This window comes from Podarcis bocagei, assembly GCF_964188305.1.
Source record: "Podarcis bocagei genome assembly, chromosome: 7".
In the NCBI taxonomy this organism is placed as follows: Eukaryota; Metazoa; Chordata; class Lepidosauria; order Squamata; family Lacertidae; genus Podarcis; species Podarcis bocagei.
The window spans coordinates 10,855,540-10,879,397 of record NC_138132.1 but is presented as its reverse complement, the minus strand read 5'-3'; the positions used below and the strand labels follow the sequence as shown (position 1 = coordinate 10,879,397).

General features: G+C 48.2%; 2 protein-coding genes across 2 annotated transcripts in view; one reads left to right on the top strand and one right to left on the bottom strand.

Moving 5' to 3' along the window:
- LOC308590542 (uncharacterized protein) overlaps positions 1-18,963 on the bottom strand; it is a 51,750-nt gene extending 32,787 nt beyond the window's left edge. The window contains exons 1-2 of the mRNA XM_081200683.1: positions 18,425-18,963; positions 14,811-14,929 (exon numbers count right to left, since the gene is read on the bottom strand). The gene's annotated coding sequence lies outside the window, so the exon portion shown is untranslated. The remainder of the gene's footprint in view (positions 1-14,810; positions 14,930-18,424) is intronic.
- Positions 3,258-16,413, top strand: LOC308590486 (pregnancy-specific beta-1-glycoprotein 8-like). The gene is made up of 6 exons (XM_081200579.1): positions 3,258-3,813; positions 6,107-6,508; positions 9,428-9,796; positions 11,619-11,762; positions 12,941-13,019; positions 15,979-16,413. The coding sequence occupies exons 1-5, from the start codon at positions 3,762-3,764 to the stop codon at positions 12,976-12,978; spliced, it is 1,005 nt and encodes a 334-aa protein (XP_081056705.1). The 5' UTR covers positions 3,258-3,761; the 3' UTR covers positions 12,979-13,019; positions 15,979-16,413.
- Positions 18,964-23,858: the final 4,895 nt, after the last annotated feature.

Here is a 23,858-nt window from a genome sequence, read left to right as displayed (position 1 = left end):
CCCTTAGGTAGGTTCTTTGACCTTGCTATGGACCTTGGTTGGTCGCCATTGAGGGGCCTGGTAGGAATTTTCCCAAATGGCAGATTAGCACCATCCATTTGGTTTTCGCCTACCTCGTAGCAAACCGTCACAACTCCTCGGTATTGGTGGTTAGGCATTGGTGGGGGTACTGATTTATTGTTTTGCAGATGAAGGGGGGAAGGAGCGCCATCACCTTCCCCCAAACAAAGGGTAGTCCAGTAAAGGATTCCGGGGGGGGGGGTGGCCTTGTCCTAAGCCTAAGGAGGTGTGGGCCCAGGGCACGCCCCCATGAGGTGACGCCGGGGGGGGAGGTCCTAGTTGACGTGCCTCAGCAGGACTCCTCCCACTGGTGGTTAACCCTTACCGGCCTTGAAGCCGGTTAGTTGTTAGGACCAATGCCTAAGCCAATACCGCTCAATTCCTGTAATCAATAAAGTTTTGGCCTGATTTGACCCATTACCCTGAATTCTTGTGTCCTGTGTCTTTATTTCATTGGGGGGACGTGGGAACTCACCACACAATTCCCATCATGCTGGCTGTGGCTGGTGGGAACTGGAATCCAAATAGCAGACCAGTGGCCACAGGTTTCAACCACCTGCTTGAAGACTTGCAAGGATACCACAACAAGCTGCACACCCCAGCATGGCCACTAGTTGGCAGCGTTCACTTCTCCCGTCTCTCCATCGGAGTTTGTCTGTTTTTGTGACTTTCGTCAGTTCGGTTGCTGCATTGCTCCAGTCTGAACGGCTGCTGTCAGGCGGTGGTGACAGCAGGGAAACGGACTTCGTAACTTTCTTTCCTAATTCTTGCCAGGAAGCTAGCAAGAGCCACGCGTTGCATCATGGAACCGATGCTGCTGTTTTGCAACGGGCAGGCAAGCGACAGGAAACAGAGGTTGCACTTCTTAGTGGCAGAGGGTGGTGGGAGACAGGTAAGGAGGGGGTGGACCTTGTACACCTATAGAGAGCCAGGGAAGGGCCATAGTTCAGTGGCAGAGCCCCTTCTCTGCATGCTGGAGGTCCCAATTTCAATACCTGGCCTCTCCAGGTAAGGCTTTCCTAGCCTGAAAAACCACTCCCAACATGATGGTAAGCCAGATGTTCAGCCTCACATGCACCCTTTTGATCACATCAATCACAATTATGAAAAACAAAAATAAACAACCAAAGAAGAAGAAGATAGCAGAGTTTGGTTTCAGAGTTGTGAGGGCAGGTTCTTCATTCATCTGTCTGTCTGTCTGTCTGTCTGTCTGTCTGTCTGTTTGTTTGTTTGTTTCCATTGGCGGTGAGAGGTTGGAGAGCCCAGAGCTTGGTTGGTTGTATTTAGTTGACTACATTGGGTTTTGCTTAAGAGTGTCAAAACTGGTGTTATGTATGGAGTTGAATAGGATCCAAAGTGCAGCAGTCTGATTGGTCCTAGAAGAATAGGATTCAGAATGCAGCAGTCTGATTGGTCCACAGGAGCCAGCCAATACAGCTCCAGATGGAAGTGAATCCACAACCTGATTGGCCTACAGGAGAATCCCGGAATTAGCCAATCATGTGCAGCCCATTGTGTAAATAATGTATCTAAAGCATATACTTTGGGTGAACTTTCATTCCTCCTCACCACTATGAGCTGAATAAAGAGCATTGAATCCACTCTCGACTCCGAGTATTTTTCAGCTGGACTCTGGAGGGAGCTGTCAGGAGTGAACATGGACCGCTGGTACCAAACTGTGTGGGAAACAACCCTACAAGAAAAGCTAACCAAAAAATAAAATAAAAATTGAAATGAACACAGGAACAAACAAAAGAGGACACCTTCACCCCACTGTGGCTCCCCTTTGTTTCATATACAGCTCAACAAGACGACGACAACCTCCCAACAGCATACAAATCGATCTGGCCAATCTGCCACCCCTTTTGAGGATGCTTGGCTGCTGAAGGAGGAGGCCTCCATCTGTTTACCTTCCCTTTACCCCTGTTGCCAAAGCCCTGGACGATTTTGCATCATGTCAAACTTCTTGCTTTTATACTCACTTTCCTACCAAGGTGACACACGTGGTTCTCCTGCTCCTCAACAAATCCCCCCAAACAACCCCGTGAGGTAGATTAGGCTGAGAGGGACAGTGACTGGCCCGAGGTCACAGTTCATTGATGGCCGAGTGGGGATTTGAACTGTGGTCCGCCAGGTCCTAGTCCTACACTTAAGCTGGCCCTCAAGGTAGCTGCCCATTCCTGCTCCCCGTCTTCTTACCAGGCGCCTCTTCCACCAGCCAGATTCCGCCATGGCATCTGGTAGACTGAGGAACTTCAGCCTCGGGGACAAATGCAGCCCTTTGGGGCTTTATTCCTGGCCCCTGGGATGCTCCACGCGCAAGACCCCTCCTTACACCCCTTGAGTGGGAATGCGTCCTTGAAATCCGATAATGCCTCTTGAATGTTTGGGTGCTGAAGAAAGGCGTGCATCGAATTAGCCTGCTGTTTTGCGGCTTTGGGCATCCGTCTGCCTCGAGAGACAATGGAGTGCACTTCTGGAGGTGAAATCAAAGTGCTGGAGAATCACAGCACCTGCTGTGGCTGTGGAGACTCATAACTGCTGCATACAGCGTCATTTTGGCTGCATTTGCAGCACTAGACTGAACTCCCTGGGGGGCGAGCGTGAGCCGTGTGTTGGGAGGTCCTGAGCTGTCCAGAGGACAAGACCCCCCTCTCAGCCTCACTGATGTGGTCCAAAGGAAGACAGAACAATACATTTGACACCAGCTTGGCAGCAGGAGCTGCCGGAAGGAGGCGTACAAGGTGCCATCCAACCGTCTTAGAGACTCCACTCCACATTTGCGTAGCTTTCACTCCTGAGCCTTTTCTCCTGAAGATGAGGCGCAAAGCAGCCTACTGCGCAAAGGTAATATTTGTATGAATTGTTTGCCTCTGGCCCTGCCTGCCCTGGCATGTGGCCCCCAGAAGGTTTCGAAGCAAATAATGTGGCCCTCGGGGCTGAAAATCTCCCCCTCTGAATGTAAGAACTGAATTTAAGAGTGGAAACATGAGACACTGAGAGGCCTAAAACTGACAGGCCTTTCCATCCTTATGAACTGTGCCATGTTTCCTAACTGTGCCTACTCAGAAGTAAGTCCTACTGAATTCAGTGGGCCTTACTCCTGGGTAAGTGCGGTTAGGATTGCAGCCAAGACTAAAGCATGGTAGTTGCCTGTTCTCCTTCCCTCCCTCCCTCCCTCCCTCCCTCCTTCCCTCCCTGTGTTGTTGCGTCACTATAGCAGACTGTAAGCGCTTTGAGAGCAGAGACCTGTCTGTGTTGCCTGGCTAACAATGTACATTGAGGACACTCTACTGATAAATAATCCCTTCTGTGCATGGAAGGGGCAGCAGCTGATCTCCCCCGCCAGCCCCACAAGAACCCAGTGACCCTCTTTCCCCCACACCTCTGGAGTTGCACTACAGGGCTAAACTGCCAGGACTCAGCCTTAGTCACCTTGAGATGGTGTAACTCAGAAACGGCAAAATAAACGCACCAAAGAAGGCAGGGATGTGTCGACCTTGTGTTACGGTACCCGTTTCCTTCCTTTTTTTCTGCAGGACAAAAGGAGAAACAGGCAGAGGGGAGGAAGCGAGTGTCGCAGGCAGAGGGACGTGGAACAGAGGGACCCAGACTTTGTCCAGAGAAGAGGCTCTGCCTGTCCGTCCGTCCGTCCGTCCTGATTCCTGGAAGTGTTTGAAGTTTTGCAGGCGAAAAGGGTGATGGGTCTCCCCAACAGCCGACAGGGAGCACGGAAGGTCATGTTTCTGGCAGGTAAGCTGAGGAAAGGGCAGCAGCAGAGCGTCTTTCTTGCACTCAAAAGGCTGCAGGTTCAATTCCTGGCTCTCCAGGTCAGGCTAGGATTGTCCATTCTTTGAAACCCTGGAGAGCCGCTGCCGTTCAGTGCAGGCAAAAGAGTCACAGAATCACAGAATTGTAGAGTTGGAAGGGACCCCTGTGGTCATCTAGTCCAACCACCTGCGATGCAGGAATCCCAGCAAAAGTTTCCCTGGCAGATGGCCACCCAACCTCTGTTTAAAAACCTCCAAGGAAGGAGAGTCCACCACCTCTAATGGGAGTCTGTTCCACTGTTGGTGGAACTCCCTTACGGCCAGAAAGTTCTTCCTGATGTTTAGTCGCAATCTCCTTTCTTGTAACTTGAAGCCCTGGGTTCGAGTCCTACCCTCCAGAGCCGGAGAAAACAAGCTCGCTCCATCTTCCAACGTGGCAGCAGCCCTTGAGATATTTGAAGACGGTTCTCATATCTCCTCTTAACCCAGCTCCTTCGACTGTTCCTCATAAGGCTTTGGTTTCCAGACCCTTGATCTTCTCGGTCACTCTCCTCTGCACATGTTCCAGCTTGCCAATATCCTTCTTAAATTGTGGCGCCCCAGTTAGGTGGATCGACAGCCTGGTTGCACAAGGCGCGGGGCCAGGAGGGGACATTTTGCCACTTGAGACTGGGGGAGGGGAACCTGCTGCCCCCAGATCACAACCTGCCTCCTCCTTGGAGCAGGCACACCTGCAGCTGAGGAGGTGGCAGCAAAGCAGCCGCCGCAGCAGAACAGCTTGTTTTTACTGAGAAAACTGCATTGCGGGGGCTTGAAATAGAGACCCTCAGAATCCCTTCCAAATCTATGATTTTAGGGTGCGCCCACTGAGGTTGTGGTGGCGGGGGGAGGCAAGTGGTGGGATTGCACCATGATGGGGGAGGTGGCAGGGGGTGCCCTCAGCAGCAGGGCACACTCCTAGTGTGGCAGAGGCATGCCATGGCAGTAGGCAGTGTGCTCCTTGGACCCAAATCTGCCTCCTGAGCTGACCGCCTTTCTCCTTCTCATGGGCAGGCTGGCCCAATATCTTCAGTTCAGAAGAGCAAACTTCCTCTTTTCCCCTTCAAGGTACCATTTTCTGCCACACCCTGAAGCACAGAAACACCCAGCTTCCTTTGTCCTTTATGGCAGACTCTCCAAGTGCCTCTCTTTTCCAGCGACGGCCCCAGATTTACCAAAGCTGTCCCAGTTTCTGAATTGATCCTGGAATGCCCCATTTTTCCTTTGCTGTTGTTTCATCATGTCCGACTCTTTGTGAAACCATGGACCAGAGCACTCCAGGCACTCCTGTCTTCCACTGCCTCCTGCAGTTTGGTCAAACTCATGCTGGTAGCTTCGAGAACACTATCCAACCATCTCGTCCTCTGTCGTCCCCTTCTCCTTGTGCCCTCCATCTTTCCCAGCATCAGGGTCATTTTAAGGGAGTCTTCTCTTCTCATGAGGTGGCCAAAGTCTTGGAGCCTCAGCTTCAGGATCTGTCCTTCCAGTGAACACTCAGGACTGATTTCTTTAAGAACGGAGAGGTTTGATCTTCTTGCAGTCCATGGGACTCTCAAGAGTCTTAGGATGTCCCTATTTCCACCTGATAAATATCGGAGTGTACAGTAGGGCATCCCTATTTCCATCAGAGAAATGTTGGAGGGTATGGAGTTATCCGACCCCCCCCCCCGAGCCAAGGAGATAAGTAACTATGCAAACTTTAGAAAACATCTGGAGGCAGACCAGTATAGGGAAGTTTTTTAAAAAAATGTTTCATGTTGTTTTTATATACGTTGGAAGCCACCCAGAGTGGCTGGGGCAACCCGGTCAGATGGGCAGGGGCAAGAATAATAAAACTGTTGTTGTTGTTAAGGAATAAAGGTAAAAGTAAAGGGACCCCTGACCATTAGGTCCAGTCGTGACCGACTCTGAGGTTGCGGCACTCGTCTCGCTTTACAGGCCGAGGGAGCTGGCGTTTGTCCACAAACGGTTTTCCCAGGTCATGTGGCCAGCATGACTAAGCCGCTTCTGGCGAAACCAGAGCAGCGCACGGAAACGCCGTCTACCTTCCCGCCAGAGCGGTACCTATTTATCTACTTGCACTTTGATGTGCTTTTGAACTGCTAGGTGGGCAGGAGTGTTAAGGAATAAGATGCCCCTATTTTCATCGGAGAAATGTTGGAGGGTATGTTATTATGTGTGTTAGACCACTGCTCTGTAGAAGTCGTCTTAGTCCATTTTTCATCCCCTTTTCTTAGGCTTCCTCCTAAGCTGCGTGTTGCAGCTGGTGCCAGCACAATTTCAAACCCAGTTGTCTTTGACCCCTGAGCCAATTGAGCCTTTTCTGGGCAAGGATGTCAAGCTGTCTCTGAGGAACGCCCCCCGGCAGTTTGCGCAGTGCCAGTGGTTCCGGCAAAGCCACTCAGGGAGAGCGGAGAACATCTTCACGCAATTTGGGCAGAGGCAGCCAGAAAAAGGCCCCGGACACACCGGACGGGAGACGTTGAGAGACGGGTGCTCCTTGTATATCGCGAGGTTGACGCAGTCCGATGCGGCGAACTACACCGTGGTGATTCAGCTCGGCCCAGACCAGCAAACAGGCCAAGGGCAACAATTTGTAGGGAGAAACCTCTCAGACTCTTATTATTTGCAAATCTCAAGTAAGTACCAAGCCGCTCGGTCGCCACCTTTTTCAAAGAAAGGCTCCTGTTTCTTTAACTACAATGTAATGGGGAAAGGGCCATCCTTTTTTCTTAGCGTTGCACCAGAGGCAAAAGTGAGCAGGGTGGAGAACGTTAAGTTTTTCCTTCTTCTTCTTTTTAAATTGCTTTTTATTGAGTTTTAAATTGGTAATTCATCTACATATTCCATTCACTTTTTAACATATATTGCACACATATAAAAACCAAACAATAACAACATTTCTACACAATATTTCTTCCCACCACCTCAGTGCGGCTTTTTCTGTCTTCGTTCTCTTTTCAGCTGTGCTGTTTTTCCTTAAGGTGAAGGGTAAAGGGACCCCTGACCATTAGGTCCAGTTGTGACCGACTCTGGGGTTGTGGCGCTCATCTCGCTTTATTGGCCGACGGAGCTGGCGTACAGCTTCCAGGTCATGTGGCCAGCATGACTAAGCCGCTTCTGGCAAACCAGAGCGGCGCACGGAAACGCCGTTTACCTTCCCGCCGGAGCCGTACCTATTTATCTACTTGCACTTTGACGTGCTTTCGAACTGCTAGGTTGGCAGGAGCAGGGACCGAGCAACGGGAGCTCACCCCGTCGCGGAGATTCGAACCGCCAACCTTCTGATCGGCAAGCCCTAGGCTCTGTGGTTTAACCCACAGCGCCACCCGCGTCCCTTGTTTTTCCTTACTGCCTTTCTAATAGGTAATATATCTCATCTATCTGACCTTCACGTTGCAAAATTTAGTCGGAACATATCAAGGGTTTTATCTGAGAACAATGTTTCCCTAGATAATCTTTTACACGTTCCCACTCCTTTTTACTTTTACTTTTTTTCTTTTTTGACATTTTGGTTTGGCTGGTTCCTAACTGTCATTCTTGCTAATTCCAAATGCAATTTATCTTGCCATTCTTCCTTTGCTGGTGTCCTGCCCCCCCTTCCAATTTCTAGCCATTAATATAGAATGCTCAGATTTCCTTTGCACAGGAGGTTAGTCTCCACACACAAACAACTCCCTATCCTGGCGCCAGGCAAGCAAGAGGCATTGTTGAAGTTCGGGGGGGCCCAGTCCCGCCAGGCAAATGCCCTCAGGGAGGGTCTGGAGCACAAGTGGCCATGAAAGGCTTGGCCTGGGGAGGATTCCAGGGGCCATCGAGAGAGTTGTGGAGGGCCGGAGGTTCCCCCCAACTCCTTGGATTGCTGCTTGCTGCTGCAAATGTTCTTGCTGCCGCCGACTGCAACGGCCCTTTGTTTAGGGAAGCTTTTAATGTTTAATAGGTTATTGTATTTTAGTGTTCTGTTGGAAGCCGCCCAGAGTGGCTGAGGAAACCCAGCCAGATGGGTGGGATATAATTATTATTATTATTATTATTATTATTATTATTATTATTATTATTATTATTATTATTATTATTATTATTATTATTTCCACACCATGAAAGGCTTGGCTTTGGCAGTCTCTGCAGACAGGCCTCCTATATATCAAGGGCACAAGAGACCCACTCTAGAAGAACGGCTGATAAAATTACTGGAGCTGGCTGAGATGGCAAAGCCAACATGTTTAATTGGAGAAAAAACATTGCTGGCACTGGTTAAGGATTGGAAATTTCTTATGGACTTTTTGCAGGATAGAGGAAATGAACGTGTACTATCGGGATTTGGATATTTTAAAAACACTACTTTATAGAAGACAGAATGGTTGTGGTTTAAGGAACGAATGTCATGTGTAGCTGCAGGACAGAGAGCCAAAAGTCATTTTACTATCTTCTATTTTATTTTCTGTTCTTTCTTTCTCTTCTCTCTCGCTTTCTCTTTCTGTAGGTCTCTCCTTGTCTTGTGTTTTCTCCTTTCAGGCTTTGTTCTTTTTTAGACTAAGTAGCTGTTTTATCTTAGCATATTATTAAAAAAAGCTACTTTACAATGTGTATGTATTTTTGTATATCTATGGATGAGTATCAATAAATAAGTGTGTGTGCCCATGGCACAACATCAGGCAGATTTTCTGGTCAGCTGGCAAGCCCTAATTTGATCTCAGCACACTCCTATCAATTCACCATCCTTTTCTGGAAGTTTTGGTTCTAAATAAATTTAAAATTGTAGGGTCAGAAAAGAAAGTGGGAATTTTCTGCCTTTTAAACCAACTCCTGTATCCTTCGGGGGGGGGGGTAGAATGTTGTTGGAAGATTTTCCCCAGTACTTGCCTAGGGCTGCCATATGTCCAGGGTTTCCCAGACCTATCTGAGATTTGAATGTCAGGAAAAAACACACCTCTGTCTGGATTTTTGCCCATGCTGATAAAAGCTTCAGCCGCTCATTTCAAAGCTACTGTCCAAAAGGCGTAGGAGCAGGGACTATGAAAAAAGTGGCAATCCAGCAGGGGGGAGGAGCAAAGTTATTTAAGGGTAGTTTGGCCCCTTCCACATAAAGTTGCTAGTTGACCGGAAAGGAAAGGAAAGGAGATAGGCTGCACAATCTTGGTTTGCAGAAGCACAGTGATAAACATTTGGCAAAGTCTGTGGGTCCGGCCGCTGATTGGTGCACAGGAGTGCAAGCTGTGAAATAAGTTGGCAACCTGCTTTCCAAATATATATATACCGTATTGGCCGGAATATAAGCCGCACCTTTAAAATTCAAAGGGGGGGGGGAGACAATACCCGAATATAAGCCGCTCCCTTAAAATTCCACAGGCACTCACACCGGTAAATGGCAAATGTACAAGAAAATCCTACAGTGATATCGTAAAAGCCCATTTTTGTAAGGTCTCAAATTTAAGCCATGCTTTAACTTTTCACAGTTGGAATTTGGGGAGAAATGTGAGGCGTATATTCAGGCCAATACGGTATATTCAACTCTCATCCTGAGCCATCTGAAATCCTCACAAATTCTATTTTTACAGGCCTCATGTCCATAAACCTCAACCCACAACGTCCTGTTCAAGGTCAGGACCTCACCCTGACCCCACAAAATGCCCCAAAGCAATTAAGCTTTTGCAAGTGGGTCATACACCCCAGGGGCGGGAAAGAAAAAGTTCTCGAATACGACCCAGAGGACACAGACCAGGAAAGCTTGTCCCAAGACAGAACGACTTTGAGGCAGGATTGCACCTTGCACATCAGGCAGCTTGATGTTTCTGACACCGGCAACTACACGGTGAAGATCGAATCTCTTTGGGACCAGCAACAACAACCAGGGCACCAGGAACCTGAAATAGGAGACGTTCAGGTGCACAAGGGACAGGTCTATCTTGACGTCCTCCGACAATCTGGCAAGTATCCTTCCTCTCCAAAGCTCTACACCGTACGGCAGCCACCTGCTTAAATAAACAATGACTTCTTCCCTTTGGGGCCCCTTAAAAGCGTTTTTAGTATCATCAAACCACTCCATCGATTAGACATTGGAACCCCACTGCTAGCACTGGGGGGGGGGGGCGCCAAACTTAACATTTGCATTCCAGGGGCAAAACATTTCCTTGGCCAAGCGGAGTCCCTTCTAGCGCTTTCTCTCCTGCTGCGGTTTAACTTCTGACACCACTGTTGCACTTTTCCAAAGAGTGGTGGAAAGCAATGAGATTGGTTGCAGGTCTTAATTTCTATCCAGCATCCCAATGAAAGAAACGCAAACTTGGCGGGTTGCTCACACCATGCTGCTGTCCTGAGCATCTTGAGCAGGTGCTGAGCTGCTGTGCTCTGGAGATGCAGAGAGTCTGGTCTCTGGAGAAGGCCATGCAAGAGTAGCAGAAGGCAGGTCCTGACCATAAACTGGTCAACTAGTCCTCCTCTCTTTTAGGTCCTGTCCACACCACGTATTTAAAGCACTTTGATGCCACTTTAAACCGTCATGGCTTCCCCCCAAAGGATTCTGGGAAGTGTAATTTGCTATGGTGGCTAAGAGTTGTTAGGAGACACCTGCCCCCTTCCCCTCACAGAACCACAATTCCCAGAATTCCCTGGGAAGAGGTATAATATATGTATACTATACCAGCGGGTGCCCAATATGTGGTCTTATTTATTGGTTTCTGTTACACAGTTTGTAGTCCAGCATCCATTTTGGACCAGCTCCCAAGAACTCAGCTCCAACTGTTTCTCAAAAGAGCAGTTTGCCTTTTGGCCACTAGGCGGCAACCACATAAAAATATACAATATTGCAAGGGGGTGGAGAACTGTTAGCTCTGTGAGGGGAATTGGAGCTTCCTAACAGCCCCCAGCAACTTTTTCAGCAGACTACATTTCCCAGGATTCTTTGCAGGGAAGTCATGGCTGTTTAAAGTGGTATGGCACTCCTTTCAACATACAGTGAAACCTTGGCTCCCGAACGGCTTAGATGCCGAACAAATCGGCTCCCAAACGCCACAAACCGAGAAGTAAGTGTTCCGGTCCACAAACGTCTTTCAGAAGCCGAATGTCCAACGCAGCTTGTGCTTGAGTGCAGGAAGCTCTTACAGCCAATCGGAAGCCGCGCCTCGGTTTTCGAACGGTTTTGGGAGTCGAACGGACACCCACTTTAAACCGGACACCCACTTTAAACGGATTAAGTTCGAGAACCAAGGTACCACTGCATAGTACAGACAGGGCCTTGATCTAAGAAGTACTTAGATTAAGTACTATAAAGTACCCTGCCAGATGGGTGAGGTATAAATTATTATTATTATTATTATTATTATTATTATTATTATTATTATTAGGGAGGACTGCAAACCCTAGGTTGGGAGAGGGATCCCTGCCTCATTCTTTCACACTGGAGAGAACGCCTGGTCTAAAAAACATTCCACCATCTTGGGACTTTAAACTATTGTTTCAGCCATGTGCAAATCAGTGCCATCCTATGCGCACCTGTTCAGGGATGCTTTGACCTCTTCAAAATAAAGTTGCCAGCTTACCCTGTACGGCCAGGCGGTGGGGAGTTTTGGATACATTTAATTTACGCAGATTGAATCACTACCTAAGCTGTTTATTTAAGGTTTATTTAACAGTTGGAAAGACCTCGTTGCGTGGGTGTTGGAACGCACCTCCGGATCGCAACAGGGCAGCTGTCTGGAGCCGGATTCTGGATCAATGCTTTCATTCCCAATCCTTTTTCCCCTCTTTCAGGTCATGACCCCCAAAAAGATCATGGCTCCCAAAAAGGTCGTGCCTCTGCCTCTTTGACCTACAGCGCAGCCGTCGTCGCTGGGACCTTGCTTGGATCGCTCGCCTGGGCAGACGCCCTGATGCCCGTCTTCTCCGGGCTATTCTGTGAGTGGCACACAAACCGCTAGGATACGCAGCTTCAGAAATGAGGATAAGGCTCTTTCTCGAGGGCTGCCGGTCATGGTGGCATCAGGTCTCTGAAAACCAGCCACTGGGGAATGAAAGTCCAGCTTGTAGGCTTCTCAGAGGCATCTGGTGGGCTGCTGTGAGGAAAGGGTGCTGGACCAAACAGACCTTTGCTCTGACCCAGTGGGGTTCTTCTTAAGTCCCTAGAGATGGGAATAAGGACCAGTGGCAAAGCGTTTTGTTTTGGCCCATATGCCACAATCATCATTGGCCATCCCACACTCTCACACAGACAGGCTCACACACCATCATACCTTCCGACATGGCACAAATCCGGGACACCATCTTTCGGGTCTGAAATCCTGCACAAGTCACATGGCCTGTGTGAGATGGGTAAAGCACTTTTTCGGGGTGAGTTTTCAGCCTGAAATTGCACAACCACGAGGCTCCCAAAGTGGCCACTGTTCTCTCTCAGGAAGAAACGGGACGTCCCAGTTTTTTCCAAAGCAGTTGACAGGAATGCACCATACCTTTAAAGCAAACATGTACACCCCAAAGAAGCCTGGGAAACTGTATTATTATTATTATTCATTTCATTTCAATACCGCTTTATATTTTTAAGAAAAATCTCAAAGCGCTTTACAGCACATTTAAACAATCCAGAATCAAACATTTCCAAAGAAAGTCAAATATAAAGTATACAGTCAAAGCGACGTAATTAACAGGAAACTAAAATATTATCTTAAAGATTTCAAAATGAAACATTACAAAGGAGGTCAACTACAGAATACGTATTTAACACAAAGAAAGTTAACAAAAAAAAAATCTTAAACATTCCGAAAGAAATCATTGCTAAGTGAAGTCAAATGTAAAATGCACATTTAAAACAGTACCATTTACAGAACCAGGACCCCCCAGCACAACAAACCACAGTTCCCAAGATTTATCGGGTGGGAGGGGAAATGTTCTATAAATGTTCCAGGGTTTGAATTTCCGCTGGAGCACTAAGCTCCCTTGGCCGCCTTGAGCCACTCGCCCTATCCTACCTAGCAGAATTGTTGTGAGGCTAAAATAGGACAATCTCTGTGTTTCTTTATCACTGGAGGAAGGGCAGGATGTGGACATACTTAATGAACCCATTTCCTCCGCCCTTTTAGGCTCCCTCACTTCACTGAGGCGCAAAGTCATCCCGTGAATGAATGATGAGTTTGGCGGAAAGTCCCTAACTTTTGCAAGGTATGTTGACAGCTTGTTGGGTTGGTAGTGCCAGCGGGGGCTCGATCTCGCAGGACCCACAACTTCTGGGGCTTTTGCTCCTTCCCCAGTTTGGGCTCAAATTCAGCTCGTAGGAAACCAGTGTCGTGCAGTGCTTCTCCTCCCATGCCCAAAACGAGGACGCCAAGAAAATCCAGAAATCCAAAGCCAAACTGATCAGAAGAACCTTGCTTAGCCTGCTCCTTTGCCTTTAACAGCAGTTTGATCTGCATGAAACATTAACTAGTCAAGCTGCTCTTTCAAGCACAGCAATGAAGACATCAAAAACCCATGTGGACCTGTCTATCAATAAAGGCTTTCCAGGTATCCTAGGTTTGGGGCTTAGCCAAATACAGTGGACCCTCAGGTTGCAAACGTGATCCGTGTGGGATGCACGTTCGCAACCCGCAGCGTTCGCAACCCGCAGCGACACGTCTGTGCATGCGCGGGTTGCGATTTGACACTTCTGCGCATGCATGACCGCTGAAACCTGGAAGTAACCTGTTCCAGTACTTCCGGGTTTCGACGGGTCCATAACCCAAAAAAACGCAACCTGAAGCGTCTGTAACCCGAGGTATGACTGTAGCTCAATGGGGGAGAATCGTCTTGCACACTGATGGTCCCTGGTTCAAATCCCGGCATCGCCAAGTAGGGCTGGTTGAGATCCCACACCTGACAGCTAGATGGACCGGTGTTCTGATTTGCTACAAGGCAGCTTCTGTCCTGATTCCCACTCAGACCCTGATGACTTGAGAGTGAGGAAGAGGCCTTCATTGAGGCAGAGTAGATGAAAAGCCTTGGCAACAGGCAGCGACTCACACCTGAGCGACAGGAAAGGCAAGTCCAGTTGGGCTGCAAGCAGTGGTTCCAGTTTACAGAGAGTCCAAGATCTGGACAAGCAGTTCAGAACTGGGCGGAAGCAATAGGGCTGTCCCAACGGGCAAGGCTTGCTTACTCACAGGACTCTCCTGCCTCACAAGACTCCTGAGTGAAGGCGGTCACTGTGTTGGAAGAGGGTCTGTTCCCAGAAATGGGGGCACCATCAGGGCCTGGGTGACCAAGCCGTGCCCCACTCCTGGCGCCGCTTCCTGCAACACTGGCTGTTGGCTAGGGTAGAGTCCTGCTTTCCATCCAGAGCTAGGGTTGCCATATTTCAAAAAGTGAAAATCCGGACACAAAAGTTGCTGAGAGCCAGTGTGGTGTAGTGGTTAAGAGCGATAGACTTGTAATCTGGGGAACCGGGTTCGCTTCCCTGCTCCTCCACATGCAGCTGCTGAGTGACCTTGGGCCAGTCACACTTCTTTGAAGTCGCTCAGCCCCACTCACCTCACAGTGTGTTTGTTGTGGGGGAGGAAGGGAAAGGAAGATCTTAGCTGCTTTGAGACTCCTTTGGGTAGTGATAAGGCAGAATATCAAGTCCAAACTCTTCTGTTGCTGTTTGACCAAAGTTGCTGAGCTTTTTTGTTTGTTTGCAAAAACCACAAAAAACCACAAAAAACAAAACCACTGAAGTTTTTGACCTATTTTAAAGAATAGCTCCTTATCTAAACTTTCGGCGTGGCTTTCCCAGCCGGACACTGCTTATGACTGTCATATTCCGGCTATATCTGGGAAAGTATTGACATATGGCCACCCTTTCAACCATATCTTGGGAGGGACAAATTCCTGCTTCCTCTGGACCTCCTCTCCCATCCCCCTCCTTGTCCGTCTGAGCCTCCTGGGCCTGGCATCACCCCTGGACTCAGGGCAGCCTCCTGTGTTCCTATGTCTTACCTTCTGTTAAAGTGGTCCTTCTTCCGTCCTGGCATTGGAACCTTCCGTCTTTGGAACACCCTCTCCTGGGATGAGAGGCAGCAGGCTAAGTCCATCCTGCCTTTCCAAAGCATTTGGTTCTAAGGGAAATCAAGACATTCTGGGATCAAATCAGAACCTGGGTTGGTTTCTGTAAATCCGGGACTGTCCCTGGAAAACAGGGGCACTTGGAGGGTCTTGGTAAGAGGCACGAGCCACTGCAATCCATTGAGGCGTTGGAAAAAGCTGGGTGGATTTCCCCCCTGGAGCAGGTGGCAAAGCTTGAAGTAGCCACCAGGTGGCACCAGGCTTGACACCAACCACAACGGCAGCCTCCCGCTTACAAAAAGGGAATGATTTTCTCAGTGGTGCTGAACATTTCCTGCGAGACAAATTGCCAAACAAACACGCACACGAAAGCCCCCAACGCCTTGGTGATTTGCAGAAACCAGCAGGGAAAGTTTCACCCCGCACAGGCATGATCATTGTTACCTACAAATGCCTACAGCTCTAGTTGCTTTAAAAGGCACAGGAGCAGGGGTTGCTAGGAAAAGTTGGCATCTCTGAATGTGACTTCTACTGATAGTGAGTTATTGCTGCTGCATCCAGTTTTTTGTTCATGCTCGACAACAAGCTACCGTATTTTTCGCTCCATAAGACGCACCTGATCATAAGACGCACCTAGTTTTTAGAGAGGGAATGCAAGGGGGAACAATTATTTGTCCTGGCTTCTGGGATAGCCACATGAAGCCTCCTCAGGGCAGCGGGATGAAGGCTCCCTGTGCTCTGAAGAGGCTTCGCGCGGCTAAGCCAGAAGCTAGAACAGCAAGAGGGAGCGCTGCGCAGCGATCCCTCTCCCTGTTCTGGCTTCTGGGATAGCCGCGCAGCCTGCATTCGCTCCATAAGACACACACACATTTCCACTTACATTTTAGGAGGGGGAAAGTGTGTCTTATAGAGCGAAAAATACAGTACTCAGCTCAAAATCATTTCGTCACGTGTTCATCTTGCCTCTATTTTCCTTCTCCTCTTGCAAACTTTATTTTGTAAGCTGTTTGGGGCAAAGAACTCTCTCTCTGTCGGCTTATACTGTACAAGCTCCACATCACTAATACCCTATGAATATTCTAATCTCCAAATCTTTCCACAGCCTCGCCCTCTGGGCAACAGATTCCCGATAACCAGGAAGGTCTCTCTACCTCTTTCTATGCAGTGCCAAGCCATGGATGAAGAAATATCCTGGATCCTGTGCAGTATTACATATAAAAACTTTATTTCATTTCTGTTAATACAAAAAAATAATAATGTAAAGGTTTCTAAAACTTCTATCCAGCATTCGATCAACTCAGCGTACACTCATTGGAATTAATAGACATGATGAACTTAGGCCCATTAATTTCACTGGGTCTCTTCTGATGTAGACAGTGCACAAGATGTGCAACTTATAGAAACTCAGAAAAGTATATCAAACCTATGTAGCTTGTTTTCCCATAATTATCAGATGTTACCCAGTTTTGAACAAACTTATTGTAAGCCTGTTGGTGCTTTTCCTGATACTTTTTTCAAATAAAGTGTTGCTTTTTTCTGCCTTAAAGCTGCAAATTTTCATTTAGGCTGCATGATTTGGCCCTTTGCTACCCATCTGGAACAAATCTCTGCTGTTCTTATAACACTTTCCCGGGCCTTCTGCACCCAGCATGGACTCTGCAGCACAGGAAGGGGTCAAGGGGTGGTGGTGAATAAAAGGATTAGTGGGGTAAAAGAATTGACATGGTGGAAGTTTATAAAATTGTGCATGGCAGAGAGAAAGTGGAACAGAAGCCAGCCAGCAATAAATCACACGGAGTAGGTGAAGTCAACTCTTTATTAGAAGGAACAAGGTCTGCTCAGGGGAGCCAGGCCTCATGAGCACAGCAGGTCTATTATGGAGACGAAACCAGCCTTACCACAGCTGTTCCAGGATCCTTCTCCCTGGGATCCTTCCCCAGCAATCTGAGACTTCGTTGCCATGCCTCTCTTTGCTCCGTCCTCTTCATACCTCTGCGGGTTCTGTGAGTCAAGGAGGGAGGGGAGCTTGTCGCAGCAGGAGGGGAAGACACCCCTGACTCTTCACCAGCCTGACTCCTCTCTGCCTTTTGGCCTCCTTCCTCTCCTGATTCAGCTTCTGCCTCTGATTCTGGACTGCTTTCTGCCACAGACTCTCCCTGCTCACTAAGCCCTGTTACCCCTCCAGCTTCCTGACTACCTCTTCCCAGTCTTCTCCCGCTGATGGCTCACCATCATCCCACCACCACACCCCGGGCTCTGAGCCTTCTTCCTTTGGGAGTTCCCCACCTGGCTTCTCCCACCATTCCTCTGCATCCAGCCAGTCCAAGACATCTTCTCCGGAGAAATCTGAGGGCTCCCTTGGACAAAAAACAAGGACACCAGGCAGGAATACCAGAGCAAAACAGCAGCCTACAGTAGGCTTCGTCTTTATTGAAGACTGTCGCGACAGGACTCCCACCTGCCACAAGGTGGAACAAGATGGAAGCCCTGAACAAAAGAGCCCCCAAACTTTTATTAGCTGCTAATCCCCATGTTACACCCCCCAAACTACATCATGGTTACATCATGAAAGCGGAGGTCTGGTGGCAGTAATCTGAGCATCCTGGACCCTGCCCCATGGTTCCCCTTGCCCTCCACCAAACACCCATCAAGTGTAACAAAAGAGATCTTTCCCTGTTTCCCAGGCAAGTTAATCACACCCTTTTGTCTTCATCTGCGTTTCTTATTTCTGGAATGGCTACCTGTCTGAGACTCAGGTATCAGGATGCCAGGAATTATCACTCAGGCAGAGGGGCTGCTGAGTAGCTGAGCTCACATGTCTATATGAATTTCTGAAGTTTTCCCAGTGAGCCAGTACATAGGAACATTTATCAGTGAATTCTTACATTTGGTATCGTGCAGCAGAGGCCCTTTGAATAGATAGGAAGAAACTGCGATGAAGTGTTTTGTGGGGACAAATCACAAAAGTCCCAAAAGCGATTGTGCTGGTTTTGGTAGTGGGCTGCACGTGCATGATATCTGCTGGAGGGGCAACCCCCCCCCCAACCTATACATAAATTCCTGCAACACTACCAAGCTAGGTCCAATAGGAGTGAGTGGCCTTTTCAGTGGTGGCCCCCTGGATATGGAATGCCCTCTCCAGAGAGAGCCAGGAACTAGAGGACCTTGTTCCACTTCCTTGACAGAGTTGCCATTGTTAGTTTCACGGACTCTCTGCTGCACCGTTAATTGCTGGCTGACACAGTCACGTTCAGTCGCTATGGGGTGAAGCTTCTGCCGCCCCCCATCTCCTTGCCCGAGAGAAACACTCTGCCTGTATTCAAACCCCTCCAGGTGACCTAATTCCTGGGCACCTTTGTCCTAGTTTGCCTGCACAAACCTTACGCGGAGATGAGATTATATCCGGCCTTTAGTGAGCATTCCTCCCGATTTGCTTGCAGGGTGTTGATTAAAAGCCTTCCCATTAATCATTCCCCTCCGCCACTTTCCAAACCAGATTTGTTGTGACAGGGCGACGGAGCCCTTTAAATCACGTTAATTGCACAAACCTAAACTTCCGGTATGCGACTGAATCCCTCCCGCAAAACCTCGGCAGTCTGGAAGCACCCATAATTTTTCTGCAAGGCAGGCTGCCCTGGAAGGCGCAGGAGCACCTTGGGAAGCGGCTGCCCCACATTCCAAATTCCTGACACCTAGAGAAGTGGGGCAGGGTGTCTGCCCTATGCAGCGGGCGGGAAGAGCAATGGGGTGGCGTCTCCTTGCTCAAGAATCTCTGGAGGTTTCTTAATTGCAGCCTGGCATTGATCATTAGCTAACCGGTTAACAAATACGGGAATTAAAAACCCTCTCCAGGGTGCAGCTGACTAACCAAAGCAAGTTGAATCCCAGGGAAAAGTTCCAACTGGGATAAAGATTAACTAACAGGGCCAGCAACAAAATGTTGCAGCGTGGAATATCCTGCTCAGGGTTCCAGCGACTCAACTAGCCATGCCCTTATCCCAGGACATGCAACTCCATTCTTGCTTCCCCCTCAGTTTTCCATCTCTGTCCCCCCCCCAAAACCCTCCAACTGTCCCAATTTTCCAGGGACATCCCTGATTTAGAGAAGCCATCCCGGTTTCTGATTTTTCCCATTTTTCCTCAGGATGTCCCTATTTTCATTGGAAAAATGCTGGAGGGTATGGAGTTATACGACCCCCCCCCCTCCCAAGCCGTCTGAAGGCAATCCTGTATACGGAAGGTTTTTTAAACATTTTATTATGTTTCTTATATATGTTGGACGCTGCCCAGAGTGGCTGGGGCAACTCAGTAAGATGTGTGGGGTATAAACAGTAAAATTATCATTATGGAATGTGACGTCCCTATTTTCATCGGAGAAATGTTGGAGGGTACGCCCCCACAACACTTTTGTTGGCTCCGAGCATGTTCACTCCTGGCTCTTTAGGGTGTTCCTTCCTCAATGTTTTTGTAATTCTGCACTCACACAAATCTTAGCATGCAGTTCCTCATAAACATCGCTGTTGGGGTTCAGAGCTCCCTCTTATTCCAACCCCTTTGCTTCCTGAGCAGCTTGAACAGCATCGAGTATATTTGGGGAGGGGCTTGTTGATTTGGTTATCATTATTTTTGTTCTTGTTTTTATCATGTATTTGGTGTTTTTATATTGTATTTTTATGCTGCGAACCACCCGGAAATCTGCAGATGACGGCCAGTACAGTGGTACCTCGGGTTACATACACTTCAGGTTACAGACTCCGCTAACCCAGAAATAGTACCTCGGGTTAAGAACTTTGCTTCAGGATGAGAACAGAAATCACGCGGTGGCGGCGCAGCGGCAGCAGCAGGAGCCCCCATTAGCTAAAGTGGTCTTCAGGTTAAGAACAGTTTCAGGTTAAGAACGGACCTCTGGAACGAATTAAGTACGTAACCAGAGGTACCACTGTACAGTCATACCTTGGTTCTCAAACAGCTTAGTTGCCGAACAAATCGGCTCCCAAACGCCACAAACCCGGAAGTTAAAGTGTTCCGGTTTGCGAATGTTTTTCAGAAGCCGAACGTCCAACAAGCTCCTGCAGCCAATCAGAAGCCGTGCCTTGGTTTTTGAACTGTTTCGTGAATCGAACGGACTCCCGGAATGGATTAAGTTCGAGAACCAAGGTACCACTGTATACAAATTAACTAAATAAATAATAACATTCACACACTAAAGCAGCCCAGTTTCTATGGGGCCGCTAAGGCTGGGGCCATCCTCTTCCCAGGCCCTCAGCCTTAGTGAACTGTGGGCTTTAAGCATTAAGGTAGTGAGCGATGACGCCTCACTTGGATCTTCCACAGAAACACCTGCCCCTTTTCCTCCCCCCTCTCCCCAGTGTCAGGGGACATTTCCTCTCTATTTGCATTCCTTAAATGGCTAAACGCAACTTTCTCCCGTAACAGAAACCTGCTTTGTTACATCTTGTGACTCTGTTAAACATTTCCCATCTTGAAACCAACTGGGGCGAATTTCCTAGCAAAACACTCTCGGGTAGCAGGTCACAAATAATAACAGGCCTCCCATATTACAAATAATAACAGGCCTCCCTTATCACCGAAACGTCTTTGCGTCTTCTCTCAAGGGATGCTTTCAGCAGTCAAGATAAGCAGCGTCCGCTTAGGAAAGATTAAATTGGTGGGTCTAATACCTGCTTTGGAAAGCTGTATGTTCGCTGTGAATTTGGACCTCTTTGGATGTCTTGGCCGAATTTTGCATGACGGTTCACGAGATCAGGGAATAGTTTTTTGTCTGTGTTCACATTGAAATAGAAATATTAAGGTCTTATATATATAATAAATGTTCATAAAGGTACCAAGCAAACACGTACATAAATGTATGGGCCACATGTCTGAGGCAGCACAGGAGGGCAGCCCTGGAGCCATTTTGGCTCCCAAACTGACCAAATGTTTTCTCTGCAAGGTCAGAGGAAAAAGGAAAAGCCTCCCCATTGTCTTTTCATTCACAAAACCTGTCTTAAGGGTATATCTGTGTATGAATAGGGTGAGTCTGTGACCTGGCTCAGGAACTAAGTATTTATCATTACAAAACACTGGCCAGGCTCCCCAGGGTATCCAATCAAGTAAGTATTAACAGGTAACCTGCCAGACAGGAGATAAACAACGACATTAGATAAACAATGCACTCAGATTTCTGCTGTAGACCGCCCTTTCTGTAATGTAGGTATGATGTGTCTGGGGGTGGTCTTGGACTCCAGAGCGGGCAATTTAAAATGCCTATATAAGGGCGGACACACCTACGTTCTGGGTCTTCCTCCTTCTTCTGCGTGTGAAGGGGGCACCCTGTTGCAACAGTTCAATAAAGATCAGGCTTACTGGCTGCTTTGCTTCTCAATATTCTCTGGTTGGCCTCTGTTATTTTCTCCGACCGATGGAGAACCTGCAAAGGACTCTATAAGGGCTCTTGTGTCCCCCATAAGGGAATAAGGGCAGATTTCCATTTATTACGGCACAAAATTGGACGGTATTTTGAACCAAGCTGGTAGGCTGAGCCTTTCGAAACATGGTCAGTGTAGGGGTTGGAATCCAAACAAAATGACTGTCGCCAGAGTTGCATCCACAGCAAAGGCTGGATGTTACTCTAAGCAGAAAGAGGATTTCTCATGTCTCGGGGATAGGGGCAAGAAGAACTCAGTTAAGGGGAATGAAAACCTGATTCCTGGTTGTTCAGATTCAGCAATGAATCACAGATTTTCCCAGAAGTGAGGATAAGCCTTAGAATTCCCAAGCACTGTCAGGTATGAAGTTGCTAGTTGAAAATAATAAATACATCAGAATGAAACTTTTACAGATCAGACCATCCTGTTCAAGCAGAACATGTGGCAACAGCCTTAGATGTCTGATAAACAAGAGGTGGCTGTAGCCACATGGCAGATTTCTAAAGAGCTTATTGGTCCTTCCTCCTGCCCACTCTGCATGAAAGGGGTTAGGCCGGGTGTGGGCAGGAAGATCTGCACATAGATCTCTGGGTGACTTGCCAGGGTTTTTGATGCCCAGGTATTTAAACTAAAAGTGCACCCAGCCCTTCCAAGGGCTTTTTTACACCTCCATTTGCCTCGCCGCCTTCCCCCAGGAAAACCTGTGGTTTAGAGCTGAGTCGGAACAGCAATTGCATCTTCTGAGGGTTGTCATTTGTTCAGATTTCCAGGTTTTCCAGGAATGAGGAAACCGCTGAGACCTGTGCCTAGAAAGTGTGGGGAAACCTCTCGGACCCATGCTTGCTAGGCAGGGACCAACCAGAAGTGTAAAGGTTAAGATAAAGGGACCCCTGACCATTAGGTCTAGTCGTGGCTGACTATGGGGTTGCGGCGCTCATCTCGCTTTACTGGCCGAGGGAGCCGGCGTACAGCTTCTGGGTCATGTGGCCAGCATGACTAAGCCGCTTCTGGCGAACCAGAGCGGCGCACGGAAACACAGTTTACCTTCCCGCTGGAGCGGTAACTATTTATCTACTTGCACTTTGACGTGCTTTTGAACTGCTAGGTTGGCAGGAGCAGGGACTGAGCAATGGGAGCTCACCCCGTCGCGGGGATTCAAACCGCCATCCTTCTGATCAGCAAGTCCTAGGCTCTGTGGTTTAACATGCAGCGCCACCCGCATCCCTAACCAGAAGTGTAGACAAGCCCAAATTAGCACGCTAAAGAAAAAAGAAAAAAGAACACTTCGATAAGTGGGAAAACCAGGAGTGGATTTGTGTGTGTGTGGACTTAGGGGCCTAGTTCTGGTCTGGATCCCCAATTCAAGGGCTATACTCAGAGGCACAACGTTGCTCAATTCATAGGGTGTGTCTGCCCGATTGAGCCATCATTTCCCATAGTCCTAGTACATCAGGGTCGACTGATACCTTACTTCGTTTATTTATTTCAACGATTCATATACCTCTTTGCTACAACAATATCTAAGCATAGACATCTGGTCGACTTGCAGCCGGGTCCCCTGGCTCTCTGTTTGTTTGACAGTGATAACAACACGACATTCCCTATATCAGATAGACTGTTTGAAATGAAGAAAACTCACCGGGAGCGGAGGTGGGTTTTTGTTTTGTTTTTTGCAAAAGGACTGTAAACTCAGTTCAGCTGTGGCACTGAAAACTCATCCCAAGGCTCAGAATGGGGGCATCCTGCTCTTAAATTAAGAGCGTAGCAATAAGAATAAGCTGCTGAATCAGGCCAGTGGATAGCCTATTCCAGGATCCTGTCCCATTGATGGCCAACCCAAAGCCTGCTTGCGATTCCTAGCAAGGAGTATTCAGAAGCATAAAGATACTCCAAGGATCATCTAATCCAACCCACTACAATGAAGGAATATGCAGCTGTCGGGAATCAAACCTGCAACCTTGGCATCATCAGCACCATGCTCTAACCAACTGAGCTACCCAGGCTGACAGCATCTGACTAAAAATAAAAACCCTTTACAGCCTATCTTTTATAACCAGCAGTGGTTTGTAGCTCTGGGGATTCATGTAAAAAAGGAAAACGAAAATCTGACAAGGCTGACATCCACGCACCCCTCCGACCTAATACGTATCTTTGCTTTAGTCTAAAGTGCTGACTACGCAGGAGAAGAGACTTTTCAAACCTCACATGTGTGGGAAAGGAAGGAAGGAAAGATCCTAAATTAGGGGACTTCCAAACAGATTAGAGACACTAGCGATTTAGAGAGCATCTGTTCTGATCTGTTTTGCAGGGAGGTCAGAGGATGTGGCGTCATAGCAAGAATCACCCCCCACAGCTCCCTTCTTGCAAAAAGTCAGATCTTTGGGGGAGGCAGGGTTTTAAGCAAGACCTCCCCATCAACGATCACTGCTCAACCTGAATTTCCTGCTTGGCAGGGGGTTGGACTCGATGGCCCTTGTGGTCTCTTCCAACTCTATGATTCTATGATTCTATGATTCTATGAATTTTCCAGGGCAGGACTGAATTCAGGCTTAAA